Source organism: Manduca sexta, chromosome 25 (genome assembly GCF_014839805.1).
Source record: "Manduca sexta isolate Smith_Timp_Sample1 chromosome 25, JHU_Msex_v1.0, whole genome shotgun sequence".
In the NCBI taxonomy this organism is placed as follows: Eukaryota; Metazoa; Arthropoda; class Insecta; order Lepidoptera; family Sphingidae; genus Manduca; species Manduca sexta.
In genome coordinates this window covers 16,852,710-16,867,582 of record NC_051139.1, presented here as the reverse complement: position 1 = coordinate 16,867,582, position 14,873 = coordinate 16,852,710, and the positions used below count along the sequence as shown (strand labels likewise).

Here is a 14,873-nt window from a genome sequence, read left to right as displayed (position 1 = left end):
AACATTGCGCCAATAATCATCCATGAATAAAAACGAAAAAAACCGTAAAAAAATATGATTTTTTGGCCATTTTGTAGTTTAATAAGAATAAGTCCGTGATGTAGCCGCTGCGACGAATTCACTTAGAATATAAGTGGCATTAAGGCGTATAAAATCAAAATTACTTTTTTCATTTATATAGTTCAAAACTTACACTTTTTTATCTTACACTTCGATTAATTGGTCTCATTTAGTAAAGCAATATCAAAATATCCCTGTATACTTTGTATATTATTTATCTAAACAAACACATTTACAAAATAGAAGTCACATCCACGACGCGCTAATTAACAAAATAAAAATAAGACCACGGTTGTAGAACAAACATTAATACGCCATCTAGTTTCACGAATCGCAAACTACGCCAACGTTCAGCTCAATTTTGGCTCATAATTAAAAGCGTTTAAGCGACGCGGATTGCGAGCTAAACACTCGCATTAGCAATTCCATCATCCATTTGAACGCTGGCTTAACGTGGACAGCTGACTGGTTTCGTATGTATTTGTAAACGTTTTCATTTGCTAGATTCTGGAATGCGAGTCTCTGGTAGATAGTTTTGTCTATAAGCATTGTTTCTGGATTGTTAGCGTGTTTAGTTAATTGCTATTCTGAAACTTAATGATTACTAACTGCTGAGCAATGCTTTGTTCTGTTATGGTTTGTATTTAAGATAGACAATATAATATCTAAACATTTCACGTTTACTACTTATCTGTTTTAAAGATATTTGGCAACCCAACATAATTCCAACTGTCGCGCTGAGAGGTGCAGCGATTCTCACTATTAAACACTCGTTTTAAAACTCAATACAATGAATATAAGGTGTAAACGTGTAAAGTTCTAAGTGGGGTCACTTTTCTATTCTGAAGTGACGAGCGGAGGGTAAGTCGGTGTAGGTGGGGCGTGTGAGATAACTGAACATAAACATAATCGTTTAGTCGTGAGTCTTGAGGCTGGACGGCAGTGGTAAAAAACCCACTTTATCCGCGTTAATAAAATTCATCCACTAAGTCATTAGCCGGTCTATGATTACGACACACACGCACACACTGATGCATTTTATCCCTGAAGAGATAGGTAGAGGCGCAACTGGTATCCATTTTTCATCGTGCATATTTCATCCCATAATATGACAGGGGGCAAGCGTTTCGCCATATACCGCAAAATCGTGCAGTATTTTTAATTCGTATTCTGGATGTTATAGCTATTAGTAAGTATTGGCAGTAGATTTTATCAAGGGGTGACTTACTCCTCAATCAATAGTGCAAAAAAAGTCATTGAAATTTCGAATGGAAATAAAACAAAATCTGTATACACATTGTATTGCGTCATGCGGTCGGCTGGCAAAATGGCGGCCGGTGACGTCATCAGGCGACTTTAATGCGTTTTGAGGTTTCGGTCACTGTTTCTGTATAGTCGGATGCATTTGACGTGCGGTGTGGTGCTGAATATTGTTCCATTTTAAATCATTTTTGGAAGTGGCTATTAATCGTTGAAATATTGCTTTATTTTAGTGGAACCATTTAGGTCTCCAAGTCTGATAAATAGCTTCCCTGGCGATAAATCCGCATGCAGTGGTCAAACTAAACACAACGTATAATTAAAAACTTATTAACATAAAATTATATTGCCTTCAAAAATCAATAAATAATTTAACTTTACTTACCTATAGATACTGGTTACCGGTGTCTAATTAATTTCTAGCTACGTTAGATAAATACATGAACAAATATACGGAAACAATGTTTAATTTTAATGAGGCACCGACTCCAAAATTATTAGTAATAGATACGTAATGTTAAAGAATTTATTGTTTTTTAGTGGTTTTTGAAAGCGCAGAATTTTTTTATTAACATGTTTGTCTGAACTCGGTTACAAAAGCGTAATGTCTATCATTCTTAAAAATCTTAACGAAAACTTTATATAGAGTCAATATTGTACTATATGCGTATTGTAAAAGCGGCGATAGCCTAATTGGGTGGGGAGCGGACTGCCGAGACGAATGTCCGCAGATTCAAATCCCAAGGGCACACACCCCTGACTGTTCTAAAACTATGTATATTCTTGTAAATTATCGCTTGCTTTAACGGTGAAGGAAAACATCACGAGGAAACCTGCATCCCTGAGAAGTTCTCTATAGGAATTTTGAGAGTGTGTGAAGTCTACCAAGCCACACTAGGCCAGCGTGGTGGACAAAGGCCTAATCCTTCTCAGTAGTAGAAGTGGCCCGTGCCTAGCGGTATAATAGAGCAGATATACTTAGTTTCATTTATATTTGTACAAGCTTGTTCTAAATACATACAAACACCCCTGCACGAAGTACACATACAAGGAACCCAAAACATTTTAACTCAGCAAGAAAACCACATTCCCGACACTTTACCCTCTTAATATTTTAATACAATTTTTCTCCTTACACCCACGTACCTGTCCCCTCGCCTCTGTAAATACCGGCTCTCCCGCCCTCCGACCCGCTGGCCCTCCGGTAGGGTCTAAACTGCCTGTGAGATTAGCTTCGCTTACTCAATTAAATATTAACTTGCCTTGTCTATACGGGGGAAATCATGTTGCTAAAATAAAGTTTTCCTTGTGAGCCTTCTGTGTTTTTCTTTCCGATTTTTATTATCCCGAATCGGGTTAGGGTCCGGGTAATGTTTTGTGGAATTATCGCTCGACCCTAATAAAATAAAGTATATAAGTTATAAATCGAATTGTGAATTGAGCAGCAAAATACACGAAGCGATGTCGTAATTGGCCATCATACAACATGATGAGGAAAGTGGATAATCAAAAGTACGTGAAATTTGAAAAGTAACAAAGAAAAATTATATAACCCGAAAACTTAAAAGTCTGTGAAGTAGAATTGGTCAGATTCCATTTTATCGCTCGTCCGATAAAATATAAATAAAATAGATTTAAAAGTCGGGTTACTACGAATTCCATAGTCATAAAATCAGATTATACATGATGTTTTTAAGTTCCATATTTTGTGATCTCGCACCAAATTTAAAAAACTGGAGCGGATGTTAGCCCTTCACTTACCGTGGAGCTCGGATCCTTAGACCGCAAAGAGAAGAGCCGGTCGAGTGCAGACACGAAACCCTTGGGTATTTGGAGTTTCCGCTCAACCGACAGTCACAGAGGACTGAGGTCTTACGCTTTAAACAAAACCCTTTATTATAAATAGGAACAACTTATCAAACCAGCAGTAACCAAATACTCAATATTCATGGACTGAAGTCATTTAAGATCAGAATAAATTATAGTTGTTCGGCCTTCTAAAAGCTTGATATACTCAAAAAATCTTCACCTTGCACAACAGCCGCTCGTGTAATAAGATACAGCAAGATCCAACACCAAAACATAAACGTATATCTATGTAAAAACAGTGTTAATTACTTCCGATCGCAAACCAAAACAGTGTGGGTGTAGTGAAGACCTAGGGAGATTTCGGCAACAGCTGGATTTAATAATACAAACGATCACTCAGCCTAACAATACAGAGACCATGGGCGTATCTAGCAGTGGCAAGGCATCGGTCCATCCCGGAGTCAACACTAATGCATAGTTTAGAAATATAATTCCATCATGAAATGTTTCGGGACTATCTGTATGAACTTTCCTTTTTTCCGCCCGCGCCAAACCCTAAAATAACTTCACCCTTGGATCAAGTACCATTATAGCGTGGCATTAACTCTGAAACATAAGTTTAAAATCTATTCAATAGTCTTCGGATAATAGTGCTCGTACATTGTTGCTTGGTGACAGAAAAACATACAGTATACAAAAGAAAACCTCTTCAAACTATCGCATAAGAGCCCTAAATTTAATAAAATACGCTTACCTATAACTTAATTCCAAAATCCAAAAAACCTCTCAGCAAATCCGCGGAGAAATTTGTAAAAATATGGAAGGCTAACAAAATCCCTAACAAGCAAACCTCTGGGTCCGTAACAAACAATGAAACGTCACAAAAGGCCGGCTCGGAAGCCCCTCTGATTGTTTTAGATTGGAGGGACGGGCCAAACATCGAGCACCCTCACATAGTTAGTTTGGCACCCTTAAAGCGACGAATTGCAAATCTGTTTCAAGTGTTATACCCTGAAGATAAAAGAAATGCCAGTATGTAGATTCAGTGTGGTATAAAGACATGAAATGCAATGATATCCTCGTTGCATTGTACCACGGCTAGACATAAGCCTCTGCTATTCTGAAATATGTTCAATAAAAAATATAGTTTCTAAACAAAACTATAAAAATGAACGGTAAAAATGTATGTGAGTTTGTTAATTTAAAAACATGATTTGTGACTATCCGATATTGGAATTTTTGTTTGATATCGCGATAGATTCATCACACCACAAGTGCATATAAAATCATTGTGAATATTGACCAATCCTGTACAGTTTTATTTTTGTACAATGTATGTATTACGTACAATACAGGCGGTTCGAAAAAAATACACATTTTATTCGTTTCGTAAAAAGAAAATATCGTATTCGGCACTGTATTTAGATTACGCTATACTAAGGACTAATTCTATGTGCCAAAATGTGTGGAATCATCTACCCTTGACACAAGGAATCGCTACAAACTTTAAAAAAATCACGTCTATTTTTGTGCTTACTACATACTGCCGTTGTTAATATACTTAATACTTATAAGTTTTAACATAGTATGACGTCATAACTCATTCCATTATAGAAAAGTTTACTTTGTCTACTACCAGATAAAAATGTATGTACGCGTTGTTCATTTATAATTAGTCTCAGTGTTGGGATCACGTTCGTAGTCTTTAATCTACTACCTCTAAGATTTATACAATATTTGTTTATGCGTCATACAAATTCCTTGTGGAATCTAAACTGCGATACGGAATACAGGGGTAGGTTATTCGCATCAACAACGTACAGCCCGCTACACAATTTAAAAATACCGCCAACAAATTAAACCGAAATCGTTGAATGTTCATCGTAAAATAAAATTAACGTCACACCGTTCGACGCTGGGCCGCAAATATTATGCGATATGGTTCCTACAGGGCCGTATTTAGAGTATTGTAAGTGGTTATGACCTCTCTTTTGACATTTGCGAACGCAAAACAGTAACTTTAGTCAAATTGTGAATATATCCCAGTTTGCTTGGGTATACGGAATCGCACAAAATCTTCGCTTCTGACACTAGTCTTCTTTAATCTTAAAGTATTTGCGCAACGTATTTAATTATGTTGCAAAAATGATTTGGTTGAGTTTTTCTGTCTTCAAACCCCTTTAGGGGAGACAATCTATGTCGAACCTATAGGAAAACCCACATAAAAAATCACACAACCTGAGAATAGTCAGACATTCAAGTTTGCAGTCAATATACAGTATCGCTAGACCAAGAGAGCAGGATTAACTCCTATATCTGTAACACAATTTGGTTAGATTTAACAAGCACACAGTCCTGGAAAGTTTTCGGTCCAATGATAGTGTCGAGATATTTTGGGACGCATCGTGTGTCACGTGTTGGAAGCGTCTAGTTTCGTCTCGGTGTAATTATTTTGCTGGTGTTAATTATAAAGTGACCTCTTGTGCTGCCTTTTGATGTACAACTCTGGAGAATGAAATATGTACTTTGGTTTGAAATATTCATTGACTGGATGTTACTGATAGTTTATTCTACCCAGCCATATACAAGTAATATATATATTGTATCGATTGAAGGGTTCAATAATTGAAGACAGTGACGCTCAAATACAGCTCTACGCAAAAAAAATTAATTTGAGCAGCTAAACGGGGAAACCACCTGGTGCTTTGCGCTATGCAATTAAGGACCCTGCTGTTAAGACGGAGGACCTTTTTTTAAGATCACCTCTTGTTAACTAACAATTTTAACTATGAAATGTGTCTTTTTCTTTCGCCCAAAGCCTCTCATCGGCTAACCGGCTAACACCGCTACCGAATTTGAGTTCTAGATAACGTTGCTTTTTTGTGTTGGTAGACCTGACTCTTATTATTAGGTGGCGAAAATAAATTTTTTATTATTAGATTATTGTAAGTTTGATAGTTTTTATATTTTCGACAGATATTAGTAAATATTTTTAATGAAGGTCTTGTTTATATAATCTAAAAAATAGATTAAGATACAATTTGTACACACAACGCCCATATAGCTTAAAGATACCTAATTAATAAATATTGTGATTTTTAAATCAAAATACACTCACACAGCTAATCATTAAAGAACGAAACCAGAGTCTCACAGGTTTTATAATTGATATACGCTATTGACTCATATGATACATATACTCTTGCGTTTTTCAGCTCAATGTCATTTAACTTGCGTGACTTTAAGTTAGATGCTCCACCTGACTTCTACATCTGTCAATCTTAACAATAGCTGCGGTGGTCCTTGAGACTAACTTTAACCGGCAAAGTTATATTAGTGTACTAGTCCCTCAACGCACACACCTCATTACGTGCCTGTGCCGTCAGTTCTGCCGCTGGGTATTGTCTATTGATTCATTTGTTTTAAGGTGGTAGCTCAAGGTCCATTTTCATACATTTTATTTCGGCTTTAATCTGGGTAACTAAACAAGTATTGGCAAGTTAAGAATTTAAATTCACGTCTAGTTAGTGATTAGTTCTCGCAGTTGAAGAAAAATGTAAAAATAATTAATAATCATGGATATTTCGGCCTTTAAAATTTCGTCATATTAAATTTTAAAGGCCGAAATATCCATGATTATTAATTATTTTACGTTTTTCTTTCAACTGCGAGAACTAATCACTAACTAGACGTGAATTTAAATTCTTTACTTGCCAATACTTGTTTAGTTACCCAGATTAAAGCCGAAACAAAATGTATGAAAATGGACCTTGAGCTACCACCTTAATTGAATGTTTTGCCGATACGTAAATATTTAGAGAGCAGCGAAGCGACGCTTCATTAGAGCTAGGCATCGTGTTACAGTTCTATGCTATTGCATAGAGCTGTATGAACTGTTCGTTGTTTAGATTTGTTTATTTTATTTTTAGTAATTTGGAATGGAATAATTATGGAAAGGTTTCTAATAATTGGATTGCAATTGAAAAACTAAGCCAAATGGACAATTCTATTACATGCGCGGATATACTAAGTATGGTGACGATACGACATCAAAGTGCAAAAAGGACAAGTTGAAGAAGACTGTATACTGTAGATTGAAGACTTCTCCTACCCAGCCAAACTCTTTTTATTATAAAATAGTCCTTAATGTAAAACACTAGCTACATATCACCTTACTAATAAAAGTTATGGAGATCCACAACTTATTCAATGTTTTTGCTACGTTAAGTGACATGTAACGTCAGAGGGAACATGACAAAACATATGTTAACCATCGAAGACAGACGTCCACCGTGTCACAGTAGGGCAGATGAAGTATGGAAAATAAATCCTGTAATCAGAGACATTACTTAGCGCGGAGCAATGTTATTTTTTATTCTATCAATGCTTTTGGCCTGAGAGCCTTAGCTATGCGTGGGCATAGGATAGAACGCGGTACAGTGATTCATTAATATTGAGATACAACTACTTCAGTTGGCTGTCAGATAAACAAAGCCGAAAAAGAAGACTATGCAATTGCCAATACTATACGTTAAATCTCTGTTCATCCTCGTAGTATGCTTTGTGAATATGGGTGTAAATGATACGTAATAAACTAGATTATGGCCCCCAAATCTCTGAGTCCACACCTGTCTATGTTCACAAAACGCGTTCGCGCGTAAACAGTAGGTAATGGCAACAGTTGCCATTAATCAGCGCGTTATTTAATAATGTAAAACAATGAATAAAATACTTAACAATCGCATTACAGTTTCAAACATCACCCATTTCAATGACATTTATTTAACTCGACCTGTTTAATGTATGTTTTATGCGTTTGGAATATTGTTAATTTATATTACTGTAATCCGTACAGCTAAACGTAATATACTACCTGCATAGATATGTCAGCATTATCTGGATGAATACAAAATACAGTAACGGTGCCCGTGCAAATTGGTCAATAAATTGTCTATGAAGAGTAATGTCATCAAAAATATTTTACTTCATCAATATTATAGACAGTGCTCACTGGCTGCGGGCACGCGACTCTTAAGATTTATGACAATTCTTTCTCTACTTATGCCCTTGAGCTATCTATAATACAAAATATATTCTCAGCAACAATATCAATGCGAAAGCCTAGTTGAATTATTAAATCATGGTTACTTTGTCGTGCCATCAAAATATGATTTCTTTGCCATCAGATGGTGAACAGCGGTGGTACCGCCACCATCAACTGCACATGGGGTGGATGGCCTGCTCCACGACTAGAGTGGCTCCACAACGGCGTGCCGCTCGGCGCTGGGGTCGCTGGCGGAAGGATCAGGGTCTTGAGCAATGCTGAGCAGCTGGTCATCACTGCCGTGCATAGGGGAGATAAGGGAGTGTACCAATGTGTGGCCAGGAATGAGAGGGACTCGGCTCAGGCCAGTGCTGAGTTGAGGCTTGGAGGTAAGAGGGAAAAAATATTTAATAGAATTTGAACTTAATTTACTTGAGAGTGAAGCAAGAAGTAAGAGTTAACTCGATTTCTTAATGAAATTAACACACACTAATTGTAAGCTTGACATGTGCCCTCAAAATTTCAAGGGATCAAAATAAAATTGGTGACTAATTAATGGGTATATCCAGTGCGAGTCTGTTTAGACCTTCAGATATATAACATGTGCTTCTATATTTATATCAATTTCTAATATCAATTTCTATAATCCATATTGCTGATAGTTTAAAGATCCTCATTATACCTCCATTTGTTGTTAAAGACACGGCGCCAGAACTCCAATACACGTTTATCGAGCAAGTGTTGAGGCCAGGACAAGTAGTCACCCTAAAATGTTCAGCGGCAGGGTCCCCGCCTCCGCACTTCACTTGGATGCTGGATGGACAGCCTTTAAACACCATGGCTAGAGGACATAGGTAATTATACACTTTCTTATCTTTATGAACTAAGCTTCTTTTAATAGTAGATGGCCAGCAAAAGGTTAAGTTAATTGTAAGGGGCAATGGTCTTCTTGTCTAACATAGGAATACAAGAGACAAGTCCATCAGCCGGTTCCTGGCACAATGTAGTTAGCAAGACATAAATTCGTTAGAGTAGAATGATGACTAATCAAGAAAGAAGGATTCAACGACCTCAACTTCACGTCAAGTGACCTCCCGAGAATATTGTGAAGCAGAGAGACCAGATAAAAGAGCTGTAAAGACTGGAAAATATGCTATACCATGTGATACTTACATACATCGTATTTTCTGTTGGCGTGATGAGTGGCGATTAGCTATTAAAAACAATATACACTCTTTGAAACCTGCTACCATTACTGGGTTTAAAAAATCCAAATTTCTACTTTTCAATACAGATACAGCGTAGAGCAGTTCGCTACAAAGAGCAACGACGTGGTAAGCTACCTGAACATCTCGTCTGTGAGATCGGAGGACGGAGGTCTGTACACGTGCAGAGCGGCTAACTCCTTGGGAGAGGTCTCTCATACCTCTAGACTAAATATTTACGGTGAGTCAAAATATGCGTGCCCACATCATCACTTTTTGACCATATATTTAGTTCCACCACAAAGTTCGCAGGTCGAATCTGGATGCAAGTTACTCAGGGCCGTAGGAAGTATCTTATTGTGAAGGAAGCTTGTACTAGCAGTTTTACCAAATTATTCCTAAATCTTTGCATAATCCCGCCGTAGCCTGTGCACCCAAAATGTATAGAACGCATGCTCAAGGACGTGCGCTACGAAAGAGTCTTAAAAATATCCTCCGAATATACCTCCCAACAACTAAAACAAAAAGAAACAAAATTATCTTACGTTCTATTATACGTACCTATTTTTTTAGCGAATGATCAATCTTATTCATATTGAATAATACACCAAATCTACGAGATAGTGATATTATAAATATTACATAGGTTTTATTTATTTCGAAACCTTCGGGACCTAACATGCTGTTGATGAGGATCATAATATTATTACAAAATATGCTTTATCCATTCATCATTCTCGATGATTAACCAACTTTGTTTTTTCTGTGCTTTGATAAGCCATTTAAAATGATTTCCCAGGTCCACCGTACGTAAGATCGATTGGACCAATCAGAGCCGTGGCTGGTAGAGAGCTGGTCATGTACTGCCCTTACTCTGGATATCCCATTAGGTAAGTTCAACCAATGAAGAGAACTACAACGTCTCTTATTGACATTTTCCTTGGACATACATCACATAAAATCTAGTATAAAGAAGTAATTCTACCGTGTTAGAAAAAACTCCATCTCAATTCTTCCACTGTATTTTGTCTTTTCTAACTCTATTATCTATTACAGTTCCGTGAAGTGGGAGCGAGATGGAAGCCCAGTAGAATGGGACAGCAATATCGATGGAGCTCTGAGGGTAGCGAGGGTGGAGCCGTCCCAAGCTGGTGCATACACGTGTGCAGTGATGGGACCACACGGAGAAATAGCCAGAAGGGAACTGCAGCTTGTCGTTAGTAGTAAGTATTATAATTATTTTGCTGGTCGTTGATGCAATTGGGTCTTTGATTTTTCTGTGTTAAACAGCAGCGACATGTATTATTGTGTTTCAGTTTGAAGGACATTGTAGCCAGTATTTGGCATTATGAGATTTAACATTTTATTTCAGGGTGACCAGCGTAGTTGAGTGCCTTATTTAATTAAAGATTCAGTAGTGTTGCTGATGTTTAAGGCCAGTTGTATCGCTTAACATCAAGCATACTCGAGCTCGTATTCAGTTGCGATAAATAAAAATAACTTAGTGGTAATATATAAAACGTATTTTTTCTTTTTAATTGGAGATCGTCGTACATATATAATATATATGTATACTTATATGCCTTTTTCTTCTACTACATAAAAAATATGCCTACAATCCATCACCATAACATTTTTAAACAGTATTATAAAATTTTACAAGCGCTAAAAAAGGTTGCTTTTACTCACAATTCCACTTTCATAAGAGGCCATAATATTTCCTACACTGGCTTTACTTATATTTTATATCCGTGAATATCACGTCATACAAAATTTGATCAAATGTACTGCTCAGCGCCTTTTATGCAAAAATAGACTACTACAATCATGTGACGCGTACATACAAACACATGACAAGAATTTAGTTAATTATATAAGAATTTTACGTGTGTATAAAATGCTAGTCCTAGATATTTTCTACTTATTTTTGAATCAAATAAATATGCAACTAATAGGCTCTATGAAACAAAACGTTATTGTATCATCAGATCCACCAGAAATCGAGCCATTCTCCTTCTCCGCAAACCTCCAAGAAGGCAAGCGAGCCCAGGTGAGCTGCAGCGTCACCTCAGGAGACATGCCCGTGCACTTCACCTGGCTTAAGGACAACGGGCCCATACCCTCGAGTCTCCAGGTTGGTACACACATAAGACGATTGTTGCAGTGGAAATACTGTTAAGTTAGGTAGACGAGTATTCATCGTGGCCATAATATTATCATTATGGTATTCAATAATTCATATTTAGGTAAAGCGTGTTACTCTCGTATGTCTGTTTATGGTTTGTTTGTACATCGTGCTATTTGTATCAGTAATAACAATTCATAGCGCTACGACAAATATATCATTTCATATTTGTTAAACATTCACCTACAACGATAAATGGCATATTCTAAAAACCATTATCAATTGAAACAACATCAAACAGTTCGTCTCACTTAACAGTATTCCCACTATTTATCGGTAGGTCGAAGAGCGGGGAGCGGATTTTTTCAGCAACTTGGTGTTCAAAGAAGTGTCAGCCCGACACAGCGGGCTGTACACTTGCGTGGCATCTAACACGGCGGCGAAGGTTAACTATACCGCCGAGCTAGTGGTCAAAGGTACGACGGTCATGCTACCAGCACCACGCACCACGCACCAGCACTTGCCACGCACCAGCACTGTACACCCGATATGGATAGAATTGTTGAGGTTTTTGTACGGACTGTGGTGTCTCTTGAAGCTTGAAAGTAACAGATGTTCCGTAATGCTTTAACTATGCCAAATCTTGACATAAAAAACGTATTTGCCTATCTTCTTCAATATACTTATCCGCCCTAAAATTTTCAAAGACGAGTCGCCCAAATTGGACGTTGCGTCATCCTCTCAAGAGTGTTAGCGTTTGGTTTTCTAAAGGATTTGGATGAATAGGCAATATACTCCTGACGTTAAATTGACTTATAATTATAGTTGATTTTCGTCATCGATAAAGTGAATAGATCTTTATACCTTCTTCGCCATCTCATCAAAAGTACGTATAATTAGTAAATTTTACTCGATCTTTGGTTATGAAAGAAGTTTTTGTGCATATTAACCCAGTCTGTATGAATATCTCTATATACAAATGTAAATAAGCACTTTTGTATAATAATGGACGATTTGAAATAGACGTTCAATCCAATAATTGGCTGTTTATTAAAGGCAACCTTTTCATCTTTTTTATACAAATACGCTCAGTGTAAGAAAATGATTAGGAGATATTTATTTTGGTTTATTAGCTAAGTACCTTTACTGGCCTTGGGCTTACAGGTGATTGGATTATCAGATCGCACGTTGAGTTTTGTAACCGAGTTTTCAATGAACTATCTTAAAATACGATTTTTTAAAGATGTCAGATAAAAATGTTAGTTTGATTAATCCACTTTTGCAATGGATCGAAAAAAAGCAATTGGAGTCGTTTATTGAAAATCTTTAGGGGAGCTCCATGTTTAGCAGTGGACTTCATATCGTTTGTGATTATGATTGAAAACGGCGGGAAGACAATTCATATGAGAGGAATTCACCACACCAAGGTGACAACAAGCATTCGTAAATGTAAACTATAACTTTTCTGCAAAATTCTATATTACATGTTTTTCTATTTCGAATCGTCCATTACCCCGAGCACTGTATTATAAAGCACATTGTACGTGTATTTATCATTTACTATTTTCGTTCTGCGCGACATTGGATTACAGATGGCCTTTGGAAATGGTAACTCCATTTTTAGCATATATTATTTACATTGTTCTCTAATCATTTAGCAATAAAGATTATTATCCAGTATTTTTAATCGCTAACTTAGCATTGTCTTCTTTAGGAAAAAATATTTAAGAGGCAAAATACTGTATAAATTATTATCTTATAAATTACTGTGACATGTAAGACTTGATACCAAAAATACATCATATTTTGGTTCTTATAAAGCTTTCTAAACAAACACATTTTAGTCAAATAAGATTTCTGTATGAGTGTCTTGGTGGCGTAGTTGTGCGCGGTACAATACCGCTCTGAGATCATAAGTTCGAATCCCGAGTCGGGCAGTGACATTTGGTTTTTTCTGCTCAGTATCAGCCCGAAGGCTGCAATGCGTGCTTGATATGACAATAGGCCCGCTTACTATTACATTATGGGACGGAACACAGACGGTAAAAAGTGGTTGCACCTCTGCCTACACCTTCAGGGATAAAATTGTGATGGTGTACAATTCAACAATATTTCTTTCGTGTTATAATAGAGTAAATATAATCTAACTTAGGTATCAACAACATTTTATTATTCGTCTACGAAGTTTGGAAGTCAACAAAAGAGAACCATAAAAAACTTATTTGTAGCAGTAAATTTACGTGAACAAGTAAATAGATGTGGGCCACGATACACAAGGTAAAATTTAATGCTCAATTGATTTTTCCTTTGCTCGACGAAATAACTCATTAGATCTACTTGTAAATGTTGTACAGTCCAAAATAACAACTAATTAGAAACAGGAAAAACTTTTTTCTATTTGTTCCTCTCTATTTTTCTTCTTTGTCGTTTTCTTAACCACTAAAATTCGTGTCCGTCTTTAAATGCTTTAACACATGCGTTACGGGTGGTAGGATATATTTTATATCCGCCCGGGTAGCAACCATTGTACACAATGTATTAAAATTTGCCATTGTGGCCCACGCAACGGTGTCTCATTCCGAGATTCCTGAGTATATACGGTTTCAAAAGGCCGGCATAATTTTGTCGACTACCGAGGGGTAATCAACTCTCGTCATTCGACATTCTATTAGATCCTACTCCACTTAGCATCAGGTGCAGTGTCGTCACTTTAACGTGCACGTTAAAAAAAAAGAGGCGGTGACGACCTGCACGTCTCCACGAAAACAAAAATCTTATTCACTTTACAAATATTTATGTACCATTTGTTTTCCAGACGAGTCCTTATTTTGTTACATACTCTGCGACACATCAGCCAAACTTGAAAGTCGCCGTCCTTACAAACTATGTGAAATTCTGACACGAAACTAGCCACTATTCACTGGAAATGATTCTTTATCTCGCGATAACGTTTGAGGAATAGCCCAAAGGTGCCAAGCAGCGAGCAGAGTAACAGACGCACGGCCTTTGTGTAAATTTGGCACACAATCCCTGCTCCCGTACTTTGGCTTTGTCGAAGCAGTCTTCGTTTACACGTTCATTTTCAGAGTGAATTTCGGTGTCGGATGTTATCAATGTTTGCGCTAAAGATTTTTTATCGTTATTTCTACGATCACGTATTGAGTTTAAATTTTGTTCCTCGTTAGAATTCCTGTATTATTACACAGTAATTATGTACGTAGTAACAACGTGTGCGGACTAGAACAATTTACCTATAATTGTGTACCTTTTCACCCAAAAGCATTTAGACTTGGACAGTTGAAAAACAAATACAATGAAATCAAAACAACTATTAACCCCCAAATGAGACTAATGAACAAAAATAAAATGC

The 14,873-nt window shown here is 36.9% G+C and overlaps 1 protein-coding gene across 1 annotated transcript in view; it reads left to right on the top strand.

The window, feature by feature from the left end:
* Positions 1-14,873, top strand: part of LOC115448703 (Down syndrome cell adhesion molecule-like protein Dscam2) — a 77,955-nt gene that overhangs the window by 45,039 nt on the left and 18,043 nt on the right. The window contains exons 6-12 of the mRNA XM_037442878.1: positions 8,316-8,562; positions 8,874-9,027; positions 9,468-9,619; positions 10,178-10,268; positions 10,435-10,601; positions 11,367-11,512; positions 11,844-11,979. Coding sequence (XP_037298775.1) covers positions 8,316-8,562; positions 8,874-9,027; positions 9,468-9,619; positions 10,178-10,268; positions 10,435-10,601; positions 11,367-11,512; positions 11,844-11,979 — 1,093 coding nt within the window. The remainder of the gene's footprint in view (positions 1-8,315; positions 8,563-8,873; positions 9,028-9,467; positions 9,620-10,177; positions 10,269-10,434; positions 10,602-11,366; positions 11,513-11,843; positions 11,980-14,873) is intronic.